At 43.6% G+C, this 21,315-nt stretch overlaps 1 protein-coding gene across 2 annotated transcripts in view; it reads right to left on the bottom strand.

Annotated features, from left to right (window-relative positions):
* The window catches only part of UNC5C (unc-5 netrin receptor C), a 249,366-nt gene that overhangs the window by 12,317 nt on the left and 215,734 nt on the right, over positions 1-21,315 (bottom strand). For both annotated transcript variants that reach the window (XM_030947608.1, XM_030947607.1), the window contains 5 exons: positions 20,406-20,597; positions 18,841-19,185; positions 15,779-15,866; positions 6,233-6,401; positions 4,159-4,392 (listed from right to left, as the gene is read on the bottom strand). In XM_030947608.1, the coding sequence (XP_030803468.1) occupies positions 4,159-4,392; positions 6,233-6,401; positions 15,779-15,866; positions 18,841-19,185; positions 20,406-20,597 (1,028 nt within the window). The remainder of the gene's footprint in view (positions 1-4,158; positions 4,393-6,232; positions 6,402-15,778; positions 15,867-18,840; positions 19,186-20,405; positions 20,598-21,315) is intronic.

Here is a 21,315-nt window from a genome sequence, read left to right as displayed (position 1 = left end):
GCATAATGCTTGCCCCATGCTGAAGTGGCTGTGGTCACCCTGCCAACTGTCTCTCACCACCCTGCAAGGCAGGAGTTATTTCCTAGGAGAGTGAGCTCTGTAAAGCATCACTCCATCACCCATGGCACCAGAACAGCCACAGCTTGGGCCTCTTCATTAAAGGGGCACAAGCAAACAATGGTGTTCAGTCCAAGCTGTGCCTTTCTTCAATAAAAGGAAAAAAAAAATTGCATTAAATAACAGAGAGAAGATCACAGGCCTATTGTGCCCATTTTTGGGGAGTTTTTTTGAAGACACCTGCTGTGCATCACAAGACAGGTGGGGGAATGTCACCCTGCTACAGCCTGAAGTCCTTCACATGCCCCCAGTGTGGGAGGCAGCTGTTTCCATGTATCTGGCTGCTCAGCCCCCTACCACACTGCCACACACAGGTCACATACCTTAATCTCAAAGGCACACATCAATAAAGAGAGCAAAGCAGATGGATTTCTTTATAGTTACTGTGTTATTACTTTTTCCTTTTTCTTTCTTTTCCTTTTTTTTAACCTTGGGCATCCTCTTCTAAGTGCAAAAATTAACCTTAAAAAGAAAGGCCAGTGCTCAAGGTCACAACTTCCTTCATCCTTGCCTAAAAGGCATTTTTGTGAACATCCCATCCATGTGGCTCAGGACCCTGTGGGGCAGAGGATGCTGCATGTGTGATCAGTACTGAGCTCATGCTGCTCCACAGCAGCCAGGAGCTTCACTAAGCCGCTCCCATAATAACCAAGCCCTTATTGATGGCAAATCATTACACTTCCCTACTGTACTGCGGGTGCCAGCAGCTCAGCTGTGAGGGCTTACTCTGCATGATGAGAGGGAAAAGTCTGCTGGATAAACACTGCACTGAGCTTTATCCTGCAACTACTTGTCTTCCTTTGGTAGCTGTTAAAATACATTCAGCATATGGCACACTCATTCCTGGTTGTAAATAATAACAGAATGCATTTGGTTGTCTATTAAAAAATACACACAATCCCCTACAAAGGCTCTTCCAAAGCTCAGGCAATGCAATATGGGAATATTGCTCTTCCCTACCCTTGCTGTGCTTTGCCTAGAGCAGCCAGCCTCAAGACATGGAGATGTTGCAGCTGGTGCTTCACCTGCTGCTTACAACTTTTCTTTCCTCTCTGAAATACTTCTAACATCAGGATCTGCTGGCCCAGCCCTGTCTGCAGGCCTTGTCCCCACACCCAGAGTGGTAACTGCCCTGTGAACGCCTTCCCTTTGGCAACACAGTAGTGCCAAGGATGTCCTCACAGCACAGCAGGGGCTGCTGCAGTACCAGCTGCTGTGAAAGCACATGCCAAATACCCCAGCCTTTTTTTCTTCTATTCTAAATAGTCGTAGACTGAGTGTACACAACACCGTCATACAGATTGAGTCTACACAACACCGTCGCACACGGATGTTTAGTACACACTGGTTTGTATGCACCAGTTCATACATGCCTGCTTATACACATTGGTCCAGAACCAGCCCTTTCATCTACACCTATTTTACTCATCTACAGCTGGTCTACTAGCCTTCTTTTTCCTCCATCTTCTCCTTCCTTACGCTTCCAAAGAAGGGCAATTCATGCATTGTTGCTGTGCAGAAGTCTGAGCCCAGCTGGCTCCACAGGAAGCACGCCAGCAGCCTGTGTGTGACAACTGCGTGGCCGCACAGCACTGTCTCCAGGCAGGAGGCAGGTGGGGCATACAGTTGCCTAAGGCACTCTACCTCACGGCGTGGCAGGGAATGCAGCACCTTGAGAGGCAAGGCAGACAGCGGCAGCAAGGAAGCGCAGGCACAAAGAAAGGCAACGGAGGCAGACAGTTCTCCGCAGCAGGAGACACATTTATTGAGGAAAGGAGGAAGGCTGCACGGAACTGCCCAGCGGGACCGGGTGAACAGAACTTATAAATGATCTCAGAAGGGCGGAGCAACCCACCCCCTGGCCAGTCACAGAACACAACAGGATGACTGATACACTGAGACAACAAATGGGGGAGTTGTTGGGGAGGGGAAACCACTCCTGATCCAATCACTCCCTGCCCAGTGTAGAAGGTTCTAGGGAGAGGTCGTGGGCAGAGAGTGACGGACAGGGAAGTTACCAGGGAAACCAAGGAGGGGACAAGGGAGAAACCATAGATACAAGGGAGGGGACAAATGATTGACTTCAAGGGTTGGGGCAGTCTCCTAGCACAGGGCAGTGGCGGGAAAAGGGAGCTCGGGCAGAACCATCATAACAGAAACATAGGGGGAAATGGAATGAACCAACTGTAAATAACATGAACATTATAATATAACCTGAACATTAAACTTATATAAAACAAAACTGTGAACAGAAAAGCGGTCGCACCGCAACAATGCATTCATAAGAGTCTGTGGCCAGCAAGTAGATGTGCTTGTCCTCCTGCAAACCATCAGCTGGCTGGGTCTTGAACCCCACAGGTGCCCCCCAAGTCTTGGGGTGCACATGCCAAAGAGAAAGAAAATGAAAATGCATGAACTGGATGTAAAAATGCAGTAGGTACAGAGTGGGATGGTGGCCTCCTGACTTGGCTCACCTTTCCTCACTAATCTGCAGTCTCACTTTGGGGTCTAACTGCAGCAGTATCCCCAGGACTGACCTGTTGCCCTCCCAAATTTTGGCTGCAGCTTCTCAGGTGAAGGATGGTTCCCCTGTGTGCCTTTCCTGATCCCTTCTGCTGTTGCACTGAATTGGATTAACTTTACCACACAACTCTCCCGACAGTCTATTAGAAACAGACCAACAGCTCCTGAGTAATTCCTAATTAGATTCCTCAGCTCTGACTGCATTAGCTGGCTGGCCAAGGCCCCTCCAACTCAGTTATTATTACCTCAGGCCTTGTCAAACCCATGGAAAATTGTATTATGCAGCACAGGCATAAAACCATCAGGACCTTTGAAGCTTGATTGCTATGAAAGACCCTTTCCATTTTATTTTATTTTATTTTTTTTAATAGGAAAAACAAAAGGGAAATCAGACCAGGGAAAATAATTGTTTCTAAAAGGCTGGTAACACCAATGCAGTGACAGAGACCAAGCTCCCAGAGGACAAAACCATGCTGAAGTCCCCATGTGCCTGCTTCAGCCCTTACACTTGTTGCCCTTCTTACATGTGCAAGAGCACCCCCTCAGCAAAGCCTAGGCAGGCAATATCCAATAGTATCAGGGAGGACAACCAAGTGTGCTGCTCTCAGTGATGGAAGTCACTGTTCTGAAAAACACAAACATCTCCCAGCCAGTGTTTTTGCGTTTAAATCCCAATAATTCCCAGCTAGATCTGGGGAACCAAAAGCATGTACAGCAGCAGGATAACTCTGCTTAGTCAAGCTTTGAAACCACTTTGCCACAAAGTAGTGAAGTAGCACTACCTACAGCTAAAGGAAAAACCCCACCTTTTATTAAACTCAGTTGTGCAGTTGGAGCTACATATTTCATGAGGGCATCTATTATAGATACCTTCTGTATAAATACAGGTATTTATAAAGAGAAATAGTGAGTATGGTTACCTGTCAGCTCATCTGCATGTAGTGAGTGTGTGTTTGTGTGAATGCCAGAATTATGCAGGGAGAGTAAGCTTATCCAGTTAGGGATAGCAGCAGCTTTGCTTTATTCCACTTGTGAATTCCCAACACAAAAAGCTGCACGCAAAGGGGTGTAATAAAGCAGTATGAAAGCAGGCAGTGATTAACGGGTCAGAAGCTTCTTTTATCATTATCAAGTATTTACAAAGAAGCATTTATATGTTTTCCCATCTCTGGGGAGCTGGCACTTAGCATTAAAAATACATGAATAACGAATGAAGCCCTGTGTACCTTATGGCCTTTTAATAATGCAAAAACCTTAGGATTCAGGATATGATACAGGTAAACAAAGGAAAAAAGACTGGTGGGTGGAAAATAGTGTAAGATCCTTATGCAAAGGACAGTTCATAGCATCTGAGGGTTAAACTGTAAAACAGCAGCTTGCTGTCAAGCTCTTCTTCTAATCAGAAAAATAACACAGGGAGCATGGATACATGGAGCAGAGGGTCCAGTCTCTGCTATGACTGCAGTCCTGTGGCAACTGGGGGTGAAGAGGGAGAGCAAGCAAGAGATCAAGAACCACCTTAAGAGCATCCTGCGTATCATCGAGGCAGTAGACCCGGATGCTGTATTCCAAGGATGAGCAGGACAGCGGTCCAAAGATGGCCAGTTTGAGACGTTTGGCTGCTGCCTTGGTGATTGACTGTCCCACCAAGGCATAGGTGCTGAGGGTTTCTGTCAGGATGTGGCAGGCCTCTGGGTCCAGCTGGATATAGCATGGCGTGGTGAAGTTTTCCTCTCCGACCACCACCACATCCTAAGAGAGAAAGAGGCCAAGTTACAGTATGTGACCCCTCAGAGCTGCTCTCCTTTTAGGCAGCAATGCCCTTTCAAGCCTGGATGATGCAAAAAGTCTTTGCTGTTTGCCCCTTAGATTAATCCAGGTCTAAATGTCCTGCTTCCAGCTTTTCTCCTGCGTAGACATAGGGACCGGATTTCTCTGGGGTGCTGGTGATGATGTTGGAGGTTGAATACTGCCCCTGTCTTCACTCCTGCCTTTAAAGCCCTGGGCAGAGTTAAGCAAATAATGACAATATCACCAAGACTTTATTGAAAGAGATATTGCAGAACTAATCATTTGGTGACCATGATTCAGCATCAGTAGTCTCAGGCATGCTGAATAAATAACTGTCCTTCACCTCCTAAGCACGACAATAAGGAGTTATAAAAACTCAGGGAAGGAAGTAACCTCTGTGACAGCCAAATACCACATCTATATGAAATATCACCTGCTGCTTCCTCAGAATAATCCTCTGTGACAAGACTGCAGGATGGGGAAAAAAACCACTGCCTGAATGCAGATGGCCTCCCCACCCTGGGCATACAGGAAAACAGCTTCCCTGCTAATTTCTCCATTCAACACTGTGTGTAATATCCTGCACGCAACACAAGGTGCTTTGAATGGCTTTGAGAGGGAGCAGAAGTGAAAGGTCAGCAGCAGGTGACAGCCACCTCTTGCAAAGCCACTATGTGCCACACGATGCTCAGCACACCTTGTCCACTTCATCCCTGCTACCTGCAGCTCTGCAGAGCCATGTACACACCTGGCAGCTGAGAAAAGTGGGCTCAACTGGCATTAGGCATTAAGCTTGGCTCCTTTGGTCTCAGAAGAGGCAAATGTGCCACGTTTGCAGCGGTGGCACAGCCTTTTTGGAGGGCAAGGTGCTGCTCCATGGCGTGGCTCCGGCAGGAGGCGCTGCCCCGAGTGATGCAGGGTGTGCATGAATGTGTGTGCACACGTGTGTGTGAGGCTCAGCTTGGAGGAGCTGCTCCAGAGCTGACACGAGGAAGAAGATTGCTGTGTGATGGCCAGGGGCCCCATGGATGCTGCACACACACCAGGGTGTGTGCAGGGCTGGCAGAGCAACCTGTGCCTAGGGCAGGAGGAGGATGGGGGGATAAGGAAGAGGTGCCAGTAACACACAGCCACAAATAAGGGACACACGTGTGGTGCCACGAGTTGGGCTGTGGGGTGCAGATTAGCTGGCGAGACAGAGCTGTGCTTTCTGCGTGCTCCTTCCCAGCAGGAGGAAGAGCCAGTGCCACAGGCAGGAGGCCAAACACGAGAGGCTTTTGAAGACAATGCTGGACATGGCACTTCGGCTGCTGTCAGCCCAACTGCCTCCAGAAGCCCCCCTGACCTTATTAAACTTACCAGTAGGAGAAACTGCCCTTGCCAAATTAATTATGAGACGAAACTGGTGGCAGCAGGGACCTAGGAGCACAGAGCTGGAAAGGAGGGCTCTGTCAAGATGGCCCAGCCCTGCTGAAAGCATCACTTTATGCTCCAGTTATAGTGGGAAGGTCCTTTTGCCACAGTGCCTTGGGACATCCTCCTGCTATACTACTGGCAAGGAACCACCTCAGGCTCCCACCATGGAAACCTGCTGGTACTAGGAGGTGCCAAACTGCCCCAAGGCAGATCTCTGAATGGGCACACAGCAGCTTAGACATCTTGTAGGGAAGAGCACTCCTGCCTGCCTGTAGCAGTCATGGAAGCCCCAAAATACAAGCATCCTTGTTCAGAAAGGCAAGTAAAGGACGAGCAGAGAGCCCTGCATGCAGCCAGCACACAGGCTGGAATTCTGGAACCTCACCTCCCACGGTTCCTGGGCAGCCTGGTGCTTCAGCTGGATCTGCCAGTCCTCTGTGTTTGGCTCTGCACAGTGGTGCATGGTTAGAATGACGGGCCGAGTTAGCAGGGCTCCTGGTGGGCCACAGCTCACCACTGGTGTCAGCAGCGTTTGGCTGTCTTCTACAGGTGGCCTGGAAAGGGGACAGAAAGATGGATACATTAAGTGTGTTGAAAAAGACAAAAAGTTTCATTTGGTTGTGTAAAACTAATCCGTCTTTTAAAATAAAAAGACTGTGCAAGCAAAATAGGTGGGTTTTGTTTTTTTCTTCATTTTTCCCAAATCTGTATTTATTTCCTTTTTTTGCTTGTTTTTGTGCCAGATATCATTCATGTGCCAAATGCAGGTTTAGGTGTCAGCAAATTATAGGCCCTATTTGCTGATTACACTCCACTCTGAAGGATCCTTGCAGATGGTATGCAGAGGCTTCATTTCACCCACTGCAAAAATGTGGTCACTGCAGCATTTGGCAGTTCTTCAGTGACACACAAAAATGAATGGTGGCTCTTGTAGGCACCACTTGTGAGAATTATTGACCGTCAGCACAGTGAAAACTGACAAAGAGAGGAAGACACTGAACTAATAAGCATGTAAGCATGACTGAAAGTGGTGCACAGCACGTCTGAGATGTGCAGTTTGAGTTCTGAGGCATCACCAAACCACTGATACTCCATTTTACTTAAAAGGCATTCAGGAATGGCTTTTGCAAATGGAACTACTGGAATGGCCATTGCAAATAAGCCTGCAGGGAGCAAGTGTCACTGCTAGTGAGGGAGAAAGGATGAAGGGATGGTAAGGAATAGTGCAAGAGTAATACACACTTGCAAAGCCCAAGATTTCTAGTGATTACCCCGAGCTGTTCAGCTAAAACCACAGGTATTATCCAGTGTGCCTGCTGCCAGTCACTAGGAATTGGTGTTATGGGAAATCATATGAATATTTAGGATACACAACATACACTCTTGCTTGAAAATGATAATGTGTGTGTGTGCATGTGTGTGAGTGTAAACCATCCCAGACCAACTGCTGAGGAGCTCAAAACAAGAGGAAGCATGAGTGACTTTAACTATCCCAACATCTGGTGTATGACAAATACAGCTGAATGTGCCTCATCAACTGCCTCCCTAAATAATAGAGGACAAATTCATGATCCAGAAACCAGCAAGTGGGATTTTAAAAGTGTTCAATGTGATCTGTGCTAAAAATCCTGATCTGCCCACGGGACCACATGAGCTCTGCTCTGGCTGAGGATTCAGTCCCAGGCTGCATCTACAAATACATCTACATCAGTCTTAGAGAAATTAGATGAGACAACATTGCTGGTTTTTTCTGCAAGTCTCTGTCTTTACCAAGAGAAAAAAATAAGCAGCTGTAATCAGAGAATCCTAGAATATCCTAAGTTGGAAAGGACCCACAAGGATCATTGAGTCCAACTTCAGCCCTGCACAGGATTATCCCCAAGAGTGACACCATGTGCCTGGGAGCATTGTCCAAACACTTCTTGAATTCTGCCAGGCTGGTGCTGTGACCACTTCCCTGGGGAGCCTGTGCCAGTGCCCAAACACCCTCTGGGTGAAGAACCTTTTCCTGATATCCAACCTAAACCTCCCCTGACACAACCTCAGTCCATCCCCTCAGGTCCTGTCACTGGTGACCACAGAGCAGAGATCAGTGCCTGCCCTCCTCTTCCCCTCGTGAGGAAGTTGTAACTGCAGTGAGTTCTCCCCTCAGCCTCCTCTTCTCCAGGCTGAACAGATGCAGTGACCTCAGCCAATTCTCACATGGCTTCCCTTCAAGACCCTTGACCATCTTCATTGCCCTCCTTTGGACGCTCCCTAATAGTTTAGATGCTCTCTAATGGTCTCTCATATTGTGGTAGCTGGATCTGCTCACAATATTCAAGGTCAGGCCACACCAGAGCAGAGAAGAGCAGAGCAGTTAATCTTAGATAACATTTTCAAGGAGGCCAAATCAGGACAGAAGCTGTTTTGATATCAAATTTATCACACCTATTCTGCTTATTGCAAATATATGTCCATAGGACTAATTTAATTTTGTCCACCTTAATTCTCCCTGCCTATCCCGTTAATCTCACAGAATGAACAACAAACTTCTGAGAAATCCTTTTTCAAAATGGAATGAAGGCATTTTTGAAAATTACCCCTGGTTGTCTCAAATGTTGTGGAGGTTTTTGTAGCATTTGAGGAAAAAAAGGGTCTGGCATTGGAAAATTTAAATCTATGCAAATCAGTAAATCCAGATGATACGCATCTGTGGAAATTAACTGATGAGTTTACTAAATGACATAACAATTGTTTCTGAAAATCCATGGACTGGAAACAAACAGCTGTGATATAGATGTCTTTCAAAAAAGATGCAAAGTATAACAATCTGGACAGCTATCATGTATTGTGCCAGCTATTTTAGCCTAGCAAACAATACACAAAATAAATGAAACACAAGAGGAGTACCTCGTCCAGTTCCTCTTGCATACTGCAGAGAATCATCAGGTTCACATTAAGAAGATGAGGTATCATGTTTTTTGCAAGGCCAGACTGAATAAATCATTGGACAGTTTTTCACTAAAACATGCCTTCTTTTTCTGACACATTTACATTGTTACTTTGTTCATAAGAAGCAACAAGAAGCTTAAAAACCACTCAGAGTGCGTCACTGGTTTTTAATGGCCATCAGCCTTGGGAATTGGTGGATATTTGAACACTCTTCTATAGCCTAATTCAAGAAATGTCAAGAAACATAGTGTCTTATGAGAAAAATCTCTTAAAATTATAACAGTTGTATGGAAAACAGATATGACCAGCTATGGACTTAATCATCTCATTAATCTAACTTCATCAAAAAGTACTGACGCATGAAAAAGAAAAGAAAATACAAGATATCATATTTTTTGATTGAATTACAAAACAAGAAATCAAAATGCAGAGTGAATATACAATGATTACCTTTAAAAAAATTAATACAATGCCTTTTAGGTGAAAAATGAGTTAAAATTGACAAGCACTGATGCCTGCAGACAAAAAACCCCAAAAGGTCATTAAAATAATATGGTACTCATAAATCATACAGTCTGAAGTTTTCTCCAAGTAAAGTTAAGTTTAGTCACTGTTTCGTGCCAAAATTTTTTACTGTCAGATTTTAGGACTCTGATGAAGAGCACGATTCTGTGCTGCAACATTTTATAGCTGATTAGAACAAGTACAAAATGATTATGCAGAGCAACAAGCCAGGATGTGTTGCAGACTGTAGAGTGAGGAACTGAGATAGGAGGTGGATGCAAGCATACAAAGGACATGTTAAAAATATCAAGGCTTAATATTCTTTCCCCATGTTCATAAAGAGCATCTTTGTCACCAGACTTAGAAGATTTGTTGCCAAGTGGATGAGATATGCATGGTCCTGACCTGGATATTTACAATAGAGAACAGTCTGATTAGTGAAGAGCAGAAAAATGGGCCAGTTGTGGGGGGGCTTGACTTTACAGTCCCAATTTCCCAACCAGGCACACATCAGAGACTGGCACCACAAAATTACTGAACACCTGCTGGTCCTAGTGACTCTCCAACATCCACCTCACACAGATAAACCTTTAAAAACTGAGATACAATGAGCTGCAGAGAAGTTCTCCAGTGGTGAAGTGGGTCACTGTCACTGCTGAGGTGAAATCCCAGCTCTGTTAAAGTCTATGCTAAACCTCTCTCTGACTACTGTGGGGTCAGGATTTCTACTCACAATGTGGAAAACACAATGATTTCATTTTTCATTTAATAAGGAATCACTGTGAGTAACAGTGAAAGCCAGAAGACAATGGCAAAATTCTAGAGAGGACAAAAATATGAGTAGCAAATAAAATCTTATTAATTGTTCAGTAGCTCAGGCTGCAGCAAAACAACTTCCAAAGAGTTACTTAGTAACAAAAAAACCAATAAAAATTAACAACATTTCAGGTGAGCTTGCTGCAACACAGCAGGCATCAACATGTAACATGACAGAGTGACAAGAAGCAAATCTGATTCCTGGTGTGGTATGGGACAAAGAGAACATCAGAGCACATCATGGTGGTATTCCCTTTCCTCTCCATCACTCCCATGACTGCAGGTAGGAGCAGTGTGTTCAGGGACCACCATGAGATCTCAGAAATAAACTAGAAACCCAGAGGAATGAGGCTAAACAATGCAATGGCACAGACAGAAGAGACATGCCCTATGACAAGTAACAGGGAAAAGGAACAAAAATCTCCCAACAAATCTTTTCTTGCTTCTCACTGTTTTCAATTTCCATTTTAAAACAAAAGGATTATGCCTTACTACAGCTAATGAGAACAGAAACAGATGCAGTAGACAAGATACATTATACAAGAGGGATATTAATCGTTCTTCTTCAAAGCATAAACCAACAGTAATTCATGGAATTAGTAAACAACAAATTTCCCTGAAGACAAGTTATTGTGTAGTCACTCATTACAGGCAATTTTATTCCTTCTCCTGAAATAGGTGATGCAGCACCAGCAAAGCCAGGATCCCAGCCTAGAGGAGCAGTTGTTGTGACCAGCACTGAGAGTTATGTGTTATAGATTGTGGGTGATCTAGCACAAACAGAGACACAGGGGAGCATACAGAGCAAGAGAGTTAAATCTATGAGCAGAGATGATCAAAACTGTGGGCGATCTTTTAGGCTGCTATCTGAAAAAAAAAAACCAAAACAAAAAACAAACCCAACCCCCTACAAAAACCCCATCAACATGGGCTTCATTTTAGGCTTGCAGCAGTCTTGGGATAACTTATTAGAAGAGACTGGCCACTCAGCTGTATAACTCCAAAAACATGGGCATGTTTTTGTTTTATGAAGATCTGAGACTAAAATTCAACTCACTGCTTTGAGTTTCTATTAAAAGGCACTAACAGTAACTGAAGGGTCTTCAGATATTTTTAGATGTTTTCCCATCCCTCAGAGATTATCAAAAACAGTCAATTTATATTTAAAAGCAAACAAACTTTTATTCACCATATCTGGTCCCTTCACAATCAAATTTGTGTTTTTAATAGGATTACTCATTCAAAACTGTCTCTCTGTAATAAGCCAGACCATATTCATTAAGGTAGCTGTCAGACAGCAGATGTGAGCACAACTAGATAAATCTCTGCTCCTCAGTGGGACTACACTGTGCTCCCTGCCATTGTGCTCCAGGCAATCACAGCAGCTGAGGAAGCACAGGACAGAGCAGGGAGAGAGGAATGGCTATCACATAGCAACAGGTTGCAACCCTTCTGCACAGCTTAGTCAAAAGTTAGAGGGAAGATATTTTATTTCTCCTTTCATTGCTGGGGCTTTATTTTTTAATATATGTTCTTTCTTAAGTTTCAAACTTAATATTCTTGACAGACCCTGGTTCTTCTGACAGTCTATCATGCTCTGGTCTTTTTCATGTTGAATTTTTCAATTATAGTGACTGACACTTCAAGAAATTGTCTTCTGGAGTTGCAAAGTAATTTTGTTTATGCAACTGAGATAAGGAAGGTGGAGAAATGAAATGTGGAAGACTTCAATTTCTTTTATTTCACATCACTAAGCTTAAGATTTACTGGTGAAAAAGCAACATTACTCCTTGGATCAAAATCATTGATCAGATGCTTGACTTTATATTAAACTCTGTGCATACATTATGAAGCCACTGATACAAATCCTGGCAAGGCTCACCTGACCCTTTTCTCTTTCAAGGTAGCTAATTTGAAATTTGCACATTTATGTGTGTCTTCCATCAAGACCTTTAGGAGTGTTGCTTGCTCTGTTCTTCAGGGTTGTCAAATTTTGTGGGCACAGTGACATCCACTCTCATTTGGAACACCTCCTGTGTGATGGATTAGGCAGGAGTGTCCTTCACAGAGCTGTAGCTGTTTTGTGCAGTTCCTGCCTCTGATTAGAGCATGCAAGAGTAGCTCCACCTAAAGCTGTGCGAGCTCAGCAGGGGCTCACACAGGAACACAGGAACTGCCACACAAGATAAAATCAGTGGTCCATCAAGACCCAGACCCCATCTAGCACTGACCACTGCCAGATGTTTCTGAAGGAAACACAGCTCTGCTAATTTAGCTCACAGCGAGATTCCCGAGGCAGTCAAGCAAATCCTGGAGGCTGGAGGTTTATACTTATGCTATTTAATCCTTAGGATTAAATTACAGATTAATTAAATAAATTACTTAATCTGTAAGACCCAGCCTCTCATAGATGCTCATGGGAAGAGGCTCTTGCCAGGTACTGGCCAACAACATAGTGTGCTGATTTTACAGATGAAACCTGTACTACTCAAGAAGGGACTCTTTGCAAATCTCAAAGTCGGTAACACTTCCTCAGACTAAGGGAGAGAGCATCTACTCACCACTGAAAAACACACCGCTTCGAGACAGAAACCTATCTGATAGCTGCAAAATATTCTCATTGGGTTGTCATTCTTTCAGCTCCACGTCTATACATAACATATACAGATATATGTATACATGCTTGCATGTGTATGTATATGTGTGCAAACATACACCCATATGTAGTTTTCCGCACCGTAGCTGCTTCACAAAGGATGTGGATCTTTTCATGAGATCAGCCAGGGATGAGAGCCTGGGATCTGCCTGCCATCCATCCTGCCCCAAATGACAGAAAAATGAGGGTGAGCAGGAGCAGGGATCACACTCTTCTGGAGCATCAGTCCAGTAGAAGAGAAACCCCACTGTGCCACGAGTATGCTGACACACTTGGAGGAAACCACTGCCTCCAATGGTGCTTACTGCAAGCTATCAGAACCCCAATTCACTGCCAAAGGATAATGCTTTTAGGGTGACCTCCCTGCTCTCACATGCTTTGATGGGTATGAAATGGAGTAAACAGACTGTCTCAGAAAGCTCTTCTAACTAATCTGCAAGGCAGCACAAAGAGTGATATTACTGGATTGTGAAGTCTCTCAAATTTCTCTACTACAGCTTTCAGAGACTAACTGGGGAAACTTATTATGAACTCAAAGGAAGGAAAAGAAAAAGGGAATTTGCAGGTGTCTGAGAGATAACATATTTTTTGTTTCTGACTATTCATAAGTAGTTTCACAGTTCTACAAACTGTGAGCTAGATCTTAAGTTGTTGGAGATATGTGAGCTAGGGTGGGGACCCTCTCTGTTGCTGGTCTGGTTTTGCTAGGGTAGCACTGTGGAGACCACATTCTCACCTCAGTGCTAGTTGTAATATCAAGGACAAGGCTCTGCCTTCATTTCTGATAACAACATGCATTTTATAATTTACTGTGTCCCCTTCCAAACAACATCAACACATAACAGGACTTTTCAACCCATACACATTTGCACGGTGCTCATGAAAATAAAGATAGGGTCTCACAGGGTTTGTTGAACACACTGCAGTTACTGCCTGGCCACGAAAGCAAATGTCTGCAGCTCGTCCTTACTGGGGACTATCACTCTCTGCTAGAGTGCTGCAAGAGTGCAGCAGCTGATTTAAAAAATAATTATGCTACACAGCAACTTGTGGTACCCATATGACTCCAATTACATGAAGCAGCATCTGTGGCCCATGCAGCCAGAAAAAGAAGCTTTGACCGAGCTGTCGCTCTGGTACTGAAGTGAAGTGCCTGGTAACCAGTCCTGCAGCAGGAGAACATTACAGCTGGGTGCCGCCCACCCCCTTCTGCTCCTGGCACCTGGGGAAAGGGGGCAGAATATTCAGTTCTGAGTGATCTAGACAACAGCCAATGAGCTCCATCTTAAATGTCCCAGAAGAAGCTGCTTTCCAAGAGCATGAGGAGCCTGGTGTGTTTTCTGAAAAACTGCCACAAATCAAATAAGCAGCTGGACTCTGTGCATTCAGAAAGTGACTGCCACCACAATAAAATGAGCCCTGATGCCCCAAGGCAGACTGCTCTCCTCTGCTCTCCCAGGGAAAGAAATCAATTCTAAAATCTTCATTGTAAACGAGGATTCACACCATTCTGTTTACTTCTGCAGGTGTCCCTTGGCATACCTGCTCAGGTTGGCAGGCAGCACATCTCCAGCCATGCTTTTCCCAACACAGGTTAACCTATCCTTCTATCCTCTGTGTGACTTGCTGAGTTACAGCTTTCACAAAGCATGCAGAGGCAGCTTTATGATCCTTGAAGAAAATAAATTAGACAAGTACGTGACATTAGTTGTCCACAGCTGCATGAATAAAGTAACAGGGATTCCCTCCATAACTGACTGGAAAGAAAATAATTGCACATACAGCACTTCCTAGGAATTAAATAATTTTTAAAAGAATTAGGTATTTTGGAAACGGAGGTTTAGAAGCAAGCTGAATAACAGGGGATGCCATCTGATTGTTTTTCCTTCCTCAGAAAAGAGTCTTTGTTCAATACTGTTTGTAAACCTCTCTCACAGCCAAAAGTAATAGGAATATAATCAATACTAGCTATGAACAGAGACATTTTTTCTGTAGCTGCAATTAGCTATTTTCAAAGAGCAGCTGATGAATAATGTATGCAAAAGGGTGGGTGGAAGGATTACTTAATTTTTCTTTAAGCAGATTATTTTAGTTTGGGTGAAAGACTACCAAGCTAAAGAATAGTGTTCAATATCACACAGTGTATAAACAGCTGTGGCTTAGCACATAATAAAAGCTATTAAGAGGCTGAGCCAAAAAACATATCCAGCAATGAGGAGGAGAAAGAGGCAAAGTACCGTGTAATGACTGCCTCAGCTTCACATTTGGACTCGTGCACAGAGGCAGAATGCCATTCTGCAGCCCAAGATCTCACCTTTCTCTACATGAGGGTCTTCTAACTGGCTCCAAATGGTACCTTGGCTTTTTGGTAAACAATTTTTTTTTTAATTTCAAGGCTGCAGATCACATGCCAGTAGATGTTAAGATCTAGAATATGAATTGGGCACACATTCAGGTAACAGGAGACAACTGTGGTCATCCCGGCATCAACTCTGGGTGCCTTTGGCATGTGGTATCTGGGGCTAAGCAGCAAGGAGGTGGAGGACACCAAAAGCTCTGGCTCCATCCTCTGCATGGACTAGCCAAGCCCATGAAGGATAAAATAAAAAATTCACCTTCACTCTAACAGGAGAGGATATTTTTCACGTCAGGTGCTCAGGCACCTGTCCCTCCACTGAGCTGATTTATCACCTTTCCTCTCTGTTCCTTTCTCCTTTGCAGCACAGGTCTTTATCAAGAGGTTACTTCACCCCTTCTCTGCTGCACAAACTCATGCTGGCATATTTTCCTTGCTCCTCTACAATTCAGCATCCCCCTGGCCTGAGGACTGCAACACCTGATCAGGAAAGTAAATGTCTGAGCTGGTTTTGTGGCAAAGTTTATCCTTGGCTTTGCTTGTGTTTACCTCCAAGTCAGCAAATAGCTTCAATGCAGTAGGCTTGGCATAAATATTATTACCACAGGTCTTCAGTTACTATGTGTTACTCTATTAATGCACAAGGAAACAAAGGCATTTTTTACCTCATGTTCTCCTTCCTGTGAACTGTCAGATACATTTCATAGACTCTCCCTTGTGGAACAGCTCCTGCTGGGATCAGCAAACTTACTCCTGCAGAACAGAAGAGACACAAAAGATAAGATGGAGAAAAAAAAGGTGAGCAGGTCTGTGGAGAGGAGTGACAGGAGAGGCAGAAGATGAAGCCTGCAATGCCAGATTTTCAGCCACCCTCACCATCAGACTGCAAATGACCTCAGCAAAATGTGAGAAAAAGCATTTACTGTAACCCTGGTGTCTTCACTGTCCAGCTGCCTGTTCCGTTTCCTCTGCACTGAAGAACAGAAATGGAGAAGATGATTTTCTTCCCTTTAGTTTTATTTAAAGAGTAGACAGATGGTTACGCTGTTGCTTACCTTGTAAAATGATGGAAAAACAAACAACTCTGACTAAAATTCCCAACAGCTGTAATGGGACATCTCTCCCTAGGCAATTCTTACTTAATTAAGATCAGGAAAGAAAAGCAGTGGAGCACTGTCCCAGGAAGCAACAAGAACTAGTTGTTTCCTGAAAGATGGCTTCTGTGTCTGGCATTCTGTCTTTTAATGCACTCAGTTCCTAGGGAGGAACTGAGTCTGCCAGGGAGACAAAACTGAGCTTCCTGGTTTTTGAAAGTGCCTAGTCCTGTAGGGTGGCTCAAAACTGGGAAATGCAACCTTGAAAAAAACATGGGCAAATATGCCCAGTGTCATTTTCACTGATGATTTGCTGCACACTTCATTAAAAAAAACTGTTCTTACATTACTGCCATTTAAGAGGTATCTTGAACACAACAAACATGGCCCATGAACTGCCTATTTCACTCTGCTGGACACATCTCAGCCAGCTCTCTTTGTAGATGTGGATTAGCTGGAAATCAGTGGCAAGGATTTGCATACACAGTTGTTACCACATAGCTGAAAACAAACCTAGAGGAAGATTATTTACATATATGTGTTTACACCAGAGACACTTTATAGACACCTTGCATGGCTCTACCTCTTTCCTTCAGCATTCCCAGTTTGGTTACACTGGATACCTCCTGTGTGTTGGTGTGCAGGGCCTCAGTCCCAAACTTAGCTTTGGGGAGAGGGGTGGCTAGGAAAGAAATTTCCACAGATGCCTTCTGGCACTTGTGCTTTACAGCCTGTTACAGCCTAACCTGTGCATGCTTGCAGCTGTAACAGGGCAGGTGTACTGAAACTGAAGGGCTCTGATCATATCTTGAGGAGGACATACATCTAGAAGCAGCACAGAGGCATACAAGGTAGCAGCAGACAGATTATTTCATTTTACAGAATCATTACTTTAATCATTTTGAATGGATTTCAGCACCAAATTTTTTTCTTTACAAATTGATATTAATATACGTGAATTAACAGTGACTAATAGACTTTGCTGATAATGTGCACCACTGTGGCATATGAAAACTGAGTATCAATATCTATCTTCAGCTGTTACTTAGAAAAATATGAAGTCCAAGATTGTATTGCACAAATTTTCAACATTGCTCATCAGTCAGCACCAGATTTATTGAAGTTGTTCAGCTTTCCCTTGAATTTAATAGATATTTTTGCCTCCCATTAGACAGGAGCTCAGAGAGCAGGGCTATAGGTTCAAGCACTTTTGGCTGCTTCATGGGCAGTGTGGGACTGCATCCTGGAGCTGAATCACCCAACCACCATCCTGGGTCACCTAGGCATTTTGCTTCCTCCATAACACCAACAAAAAAGAAATGATCCAGCAGAGCTACAGGGGACAAGAGTAGGCACCATCTCCTTGGAGAGGGCATTTGCTGTAAAATGGCCAAGCTGTGAGCTGCAGTCCCCCATGTACTGTAATCCTACCTGAATCCAGAGTTCCAATGAAACTGGGCAGGTGTGTTCCTGACCACTTTATACCCTGCACATTCCTCACATCAAATGCTTTATGTATTTGATTCATACTCACTTTAGATATTAATGGTGCTCTGCAGTATCATGCTAAACCCATGGAAACATCTAGGTGCTGAACTTCTCTAGAAAGAACATCCACACTTCATGTAGGAACCAAGCAGCAGCAGCATGGCCCTGCTAAAAAGTCTCTCTGAAAGACCTGAGCTCTCCCAAGGCTGCCCAAGAGCTCCTTGGATGCTCTGAAATTGCCTGCTGCTGTCAGGGTGGCCTGAAGGGACCTGGAACCTGACTTGGTGCTGTATGAGAAAGATTGAGCAGCATGTTGCATTACATCAATAGCCCTTCAATGCTCAGTCCTTCTCTTTCCTGGTTGTAAAGCAAGTCAACAATAAATACAGGTAAAAAGCCTCCCAAAAATAGTGTTCTGTTGTCCTACTTCAATTGCACATAGTCTGCAATGAATTGAAAGTGGAGCAACCAATTTGTTTTTAAATTAATTTGTTCTCTTTTAGTACAATGACAAAATAGAGGCTTACTGTATTGAAGTCCCTTTTCTAGAGCTGCATGAAAGGAAAAGGTGATGCTGAATTGCACTTGACACAAGGGAGCTCTGAAACCTTGCACGCCTCAGAAAGTGGCTAAGAGCTCTGCAATATTCAGTTTAGAATCAGACAATCATTTAGGTTGGAAAAGACCTCGAAGATCATTGAATCCAATCATTAACACATGAGAGTGTTCACCACTAGATCACATTCCCATGCATTACTTAGGAGAAGAGATCAATGCCCACCTTATTGCAGCCTCCTTTCAGGCAGTTGTAGAAAGGGATAAGGTCCCCTCTCAGCCTCTGTTTTTTCAGGCTACACAAACCCAGCTCCCTCAGCTGCTGCTCCTAAGATGGGTGCTCTTATAGTGAGGAGCCCAAGTCTTCCTCAAGCCTGTAGTGTTTAAAAGGTGGCCAGGACACTGGGTAGAAAATATTCAAGCTACTTTTGTAGATCCAGATGGAGGGGGGAAAAAACCCATTTATTTGTTTTGATCAAAGAAAATGCAGAGTCCCATGTATAGACTTTCTTTCCCCATATAAAGACAAGCTAACACCACTTAATCCCACAAAACAATCGCACCTTTAGGCCAGCATGGCTAGCACTTACCTGAGTTGGGAATTACTAGGTGGCCTCCTAAGGAGTTGAAGGTCCCAAAGGCAGTGCATGATGGGTCAGTTTGCCGGGCAAGGCTCTGGTTCTTCATGTTCAGGGTCTCATTCTCCAGCAGAGACTGCGTGATCTGTGGGGACAGCTTGGAGGAGAAGTCAGAGAGGTCATCCTGGGGAGTGACTGCACCAGAGGTGTTATAGACTTTGATCTTCAAGTTGGGGAGAGGGTCCAGGATTGGAGAGTTGGTCATTGGGATTTTATCAGAGACATCATGCAAGGCGTACACAGGGCCCCTGTACATGGCTGCAGCAGAAGTGAGGTCTGGTGGCACTGCCAGGAGGTCTGCAGTGGAGATGAGAAGGAAGAACCATGTTATTTCTCTGTTCTGATGACTTTATTCCAAGCAACAATTTGAGTTTGCATTTGCATTTTAGCTTTCATTCCAAACATTCAGATATACGAAGTCCCTGGATCTTTGTCTTCATTTCCATGAATTCTCCAGCAAACTCCCAGGGCTCCTATTGCCTCAGCTGCTTTGGAATACAATTGCTGTACAAAATTACAGCATGCTTCTGCTCTGAAGAGTTTTCACTGGGAGCATTTTCCAGGCTGCACTCAGATTCCAGATATGACATGCTTAGCTTCAGGGCAAGATGTTTTCATCGCTCAGTAGATCAAGTTTTAACTAAAAATCCCCTGCCCTAAATGCTATGTGACAATCATTAGCCAATTTTTCTAACTGGCCTAATGACAGCATTCCTGAAATAAAAGCCTATGAAGTCATCATTCCATGACTCCCTGCAGTGAGGAATTAGTACCTGCATCACATTTTTCTAAGATTTGCTTTAAAAGTTTCTTCAGCAAAGAAAACACTTCTGCTAATCTTACACATAAAAACTCTCTTGTCATCTTAACTTTTACAGTGTAAATATTCTTCTGGTGTAGGTATAGGGGAAAAAAGAGGAATTCTTCGGTCTAAATAAGTGTCTTGATAAAGGCAGCACTACCTTTAGAGGTTTTTTCCTGGCCAATGAAGTGAGGAAAAAAAATCAAGCTGTTATGCACCAGTGATAAAAATATTCATTATTAAATTATGTTCTACCACAATTTCTACATTTTCTATTAAATGCACAGTACTGTGTATACCAGTGGAGACAGGGCACAGGAAGAAAAGCTATTAGTGATATAAAGGGGAGGGAGATGTGATAGAATTATTGTAGCATCACTCCTGTGATGCATCCTGCCTCCATTGTTTCTGTCAGAGCTTTGCCTTTGATTTCAACTTGAGCTAGACCTGTATTTCCACAAAAGTATCTGAATTTTAATCTCACATTCATGCTCTCTCTTCAGAAGTTAAATTCACCTGCTTTACACTCTTGAACACTGCTGACAAAAGCCACTACAGATTTTGAGTATAGACAATCAGAAACAAATGAACATGATCTTCCTCCTCTTTATCAAGTGTCAACAGGCATCCAGTGATACCATTCATGCAGCCCAAGAGACCATAACCTGATAGCATCTCCCTGAATTGGTCAAAATGGAGTGAAATGCCAACTAACCTTGCCTTGCAGCCTTGATGTTGACAGGCTGAAATCCCCCATTTAGTGCTGAGGAGTCAATGATATCTGACTCGAAGTCCCGGTGGTTCTTGCGGTACACAAACAGGGCCACGACCACAGAAATGGCCAGGCACACGATCACGGCGATGACAATCCCCACGTAGAGAGCAACATCATCTGAGTCAGGAGCAGCTGCAGGGAGAGAGGCCAGGAACCTTCAAGAAATGTCCTCCTTACAGGGACTTTCAAGAAAACATGTTCTTATTATTCTCGTTTCCTGCAGATATTTACTGCCTTTTTTATAGGCTAATTTAAAATCCGTTTCCAACACCATATAGCAGGTCTATGCCCTTTTGATAGAAAACAATCCTTGATTTCTCTCCAACTTGTGTTCTAACTCCACTTGTTCATCTATCTAATCCTCAGGCTGTGAACTACTAAGCAAAACATGTTATAGTCTTATGAATTAAATTCACCCTAGGAAATTAGATTGCGTCTTAGTGACATAATGTCATAATATTGGTATTTAGAAGTTCATATGATACCAAAATCATGTGGGTTTTAAAACTTCAGAAGTCTTATTTTTACTCTAAAATAACTAAAAGAACCCAAAAATTCAAATTTCTGTGGAATATCAGGATATATCTTTGGTTGGTTTGTTTTTGGTTTTGTTTTTTTTTTTGAAATCTAACCTGTCATTACTCCCTTCCATCCATTTGCGTTCAAAAATACAAGCTAGTAAATTAGTAAAGCAGAGAATCAAGCATTGAATTCTCACAGTGGCATTAACACATACATATTAAGATAAAAGCTGAAGTAAGCACAAGAAATAATGTGGTAATTTACCAAAAGGAACCAAAATTTATTAGAGCTGTCTTGTGAGGAAATGGCTATGATATTTTTACTAGCT

Source organism: Camarhynchus parvulus, chromosome 4 (genome assembly GCF_901933205.1).
Source record: "Camarhynchus parvulus chromosome 4, STF_HiC, whole genome shotgun sequence".
Classification (NCBI taxonomy): Eukaryota; Metazoa; Chordata; class Aves; order Passeriformes; family Thraupidae; genus Camarhynchus; species Camarhynchus parvulus.
Note: the sequence above shows the minus strand (reverse complement) of the source record. Positions and strands in the feature narration are given on the sequence as shown.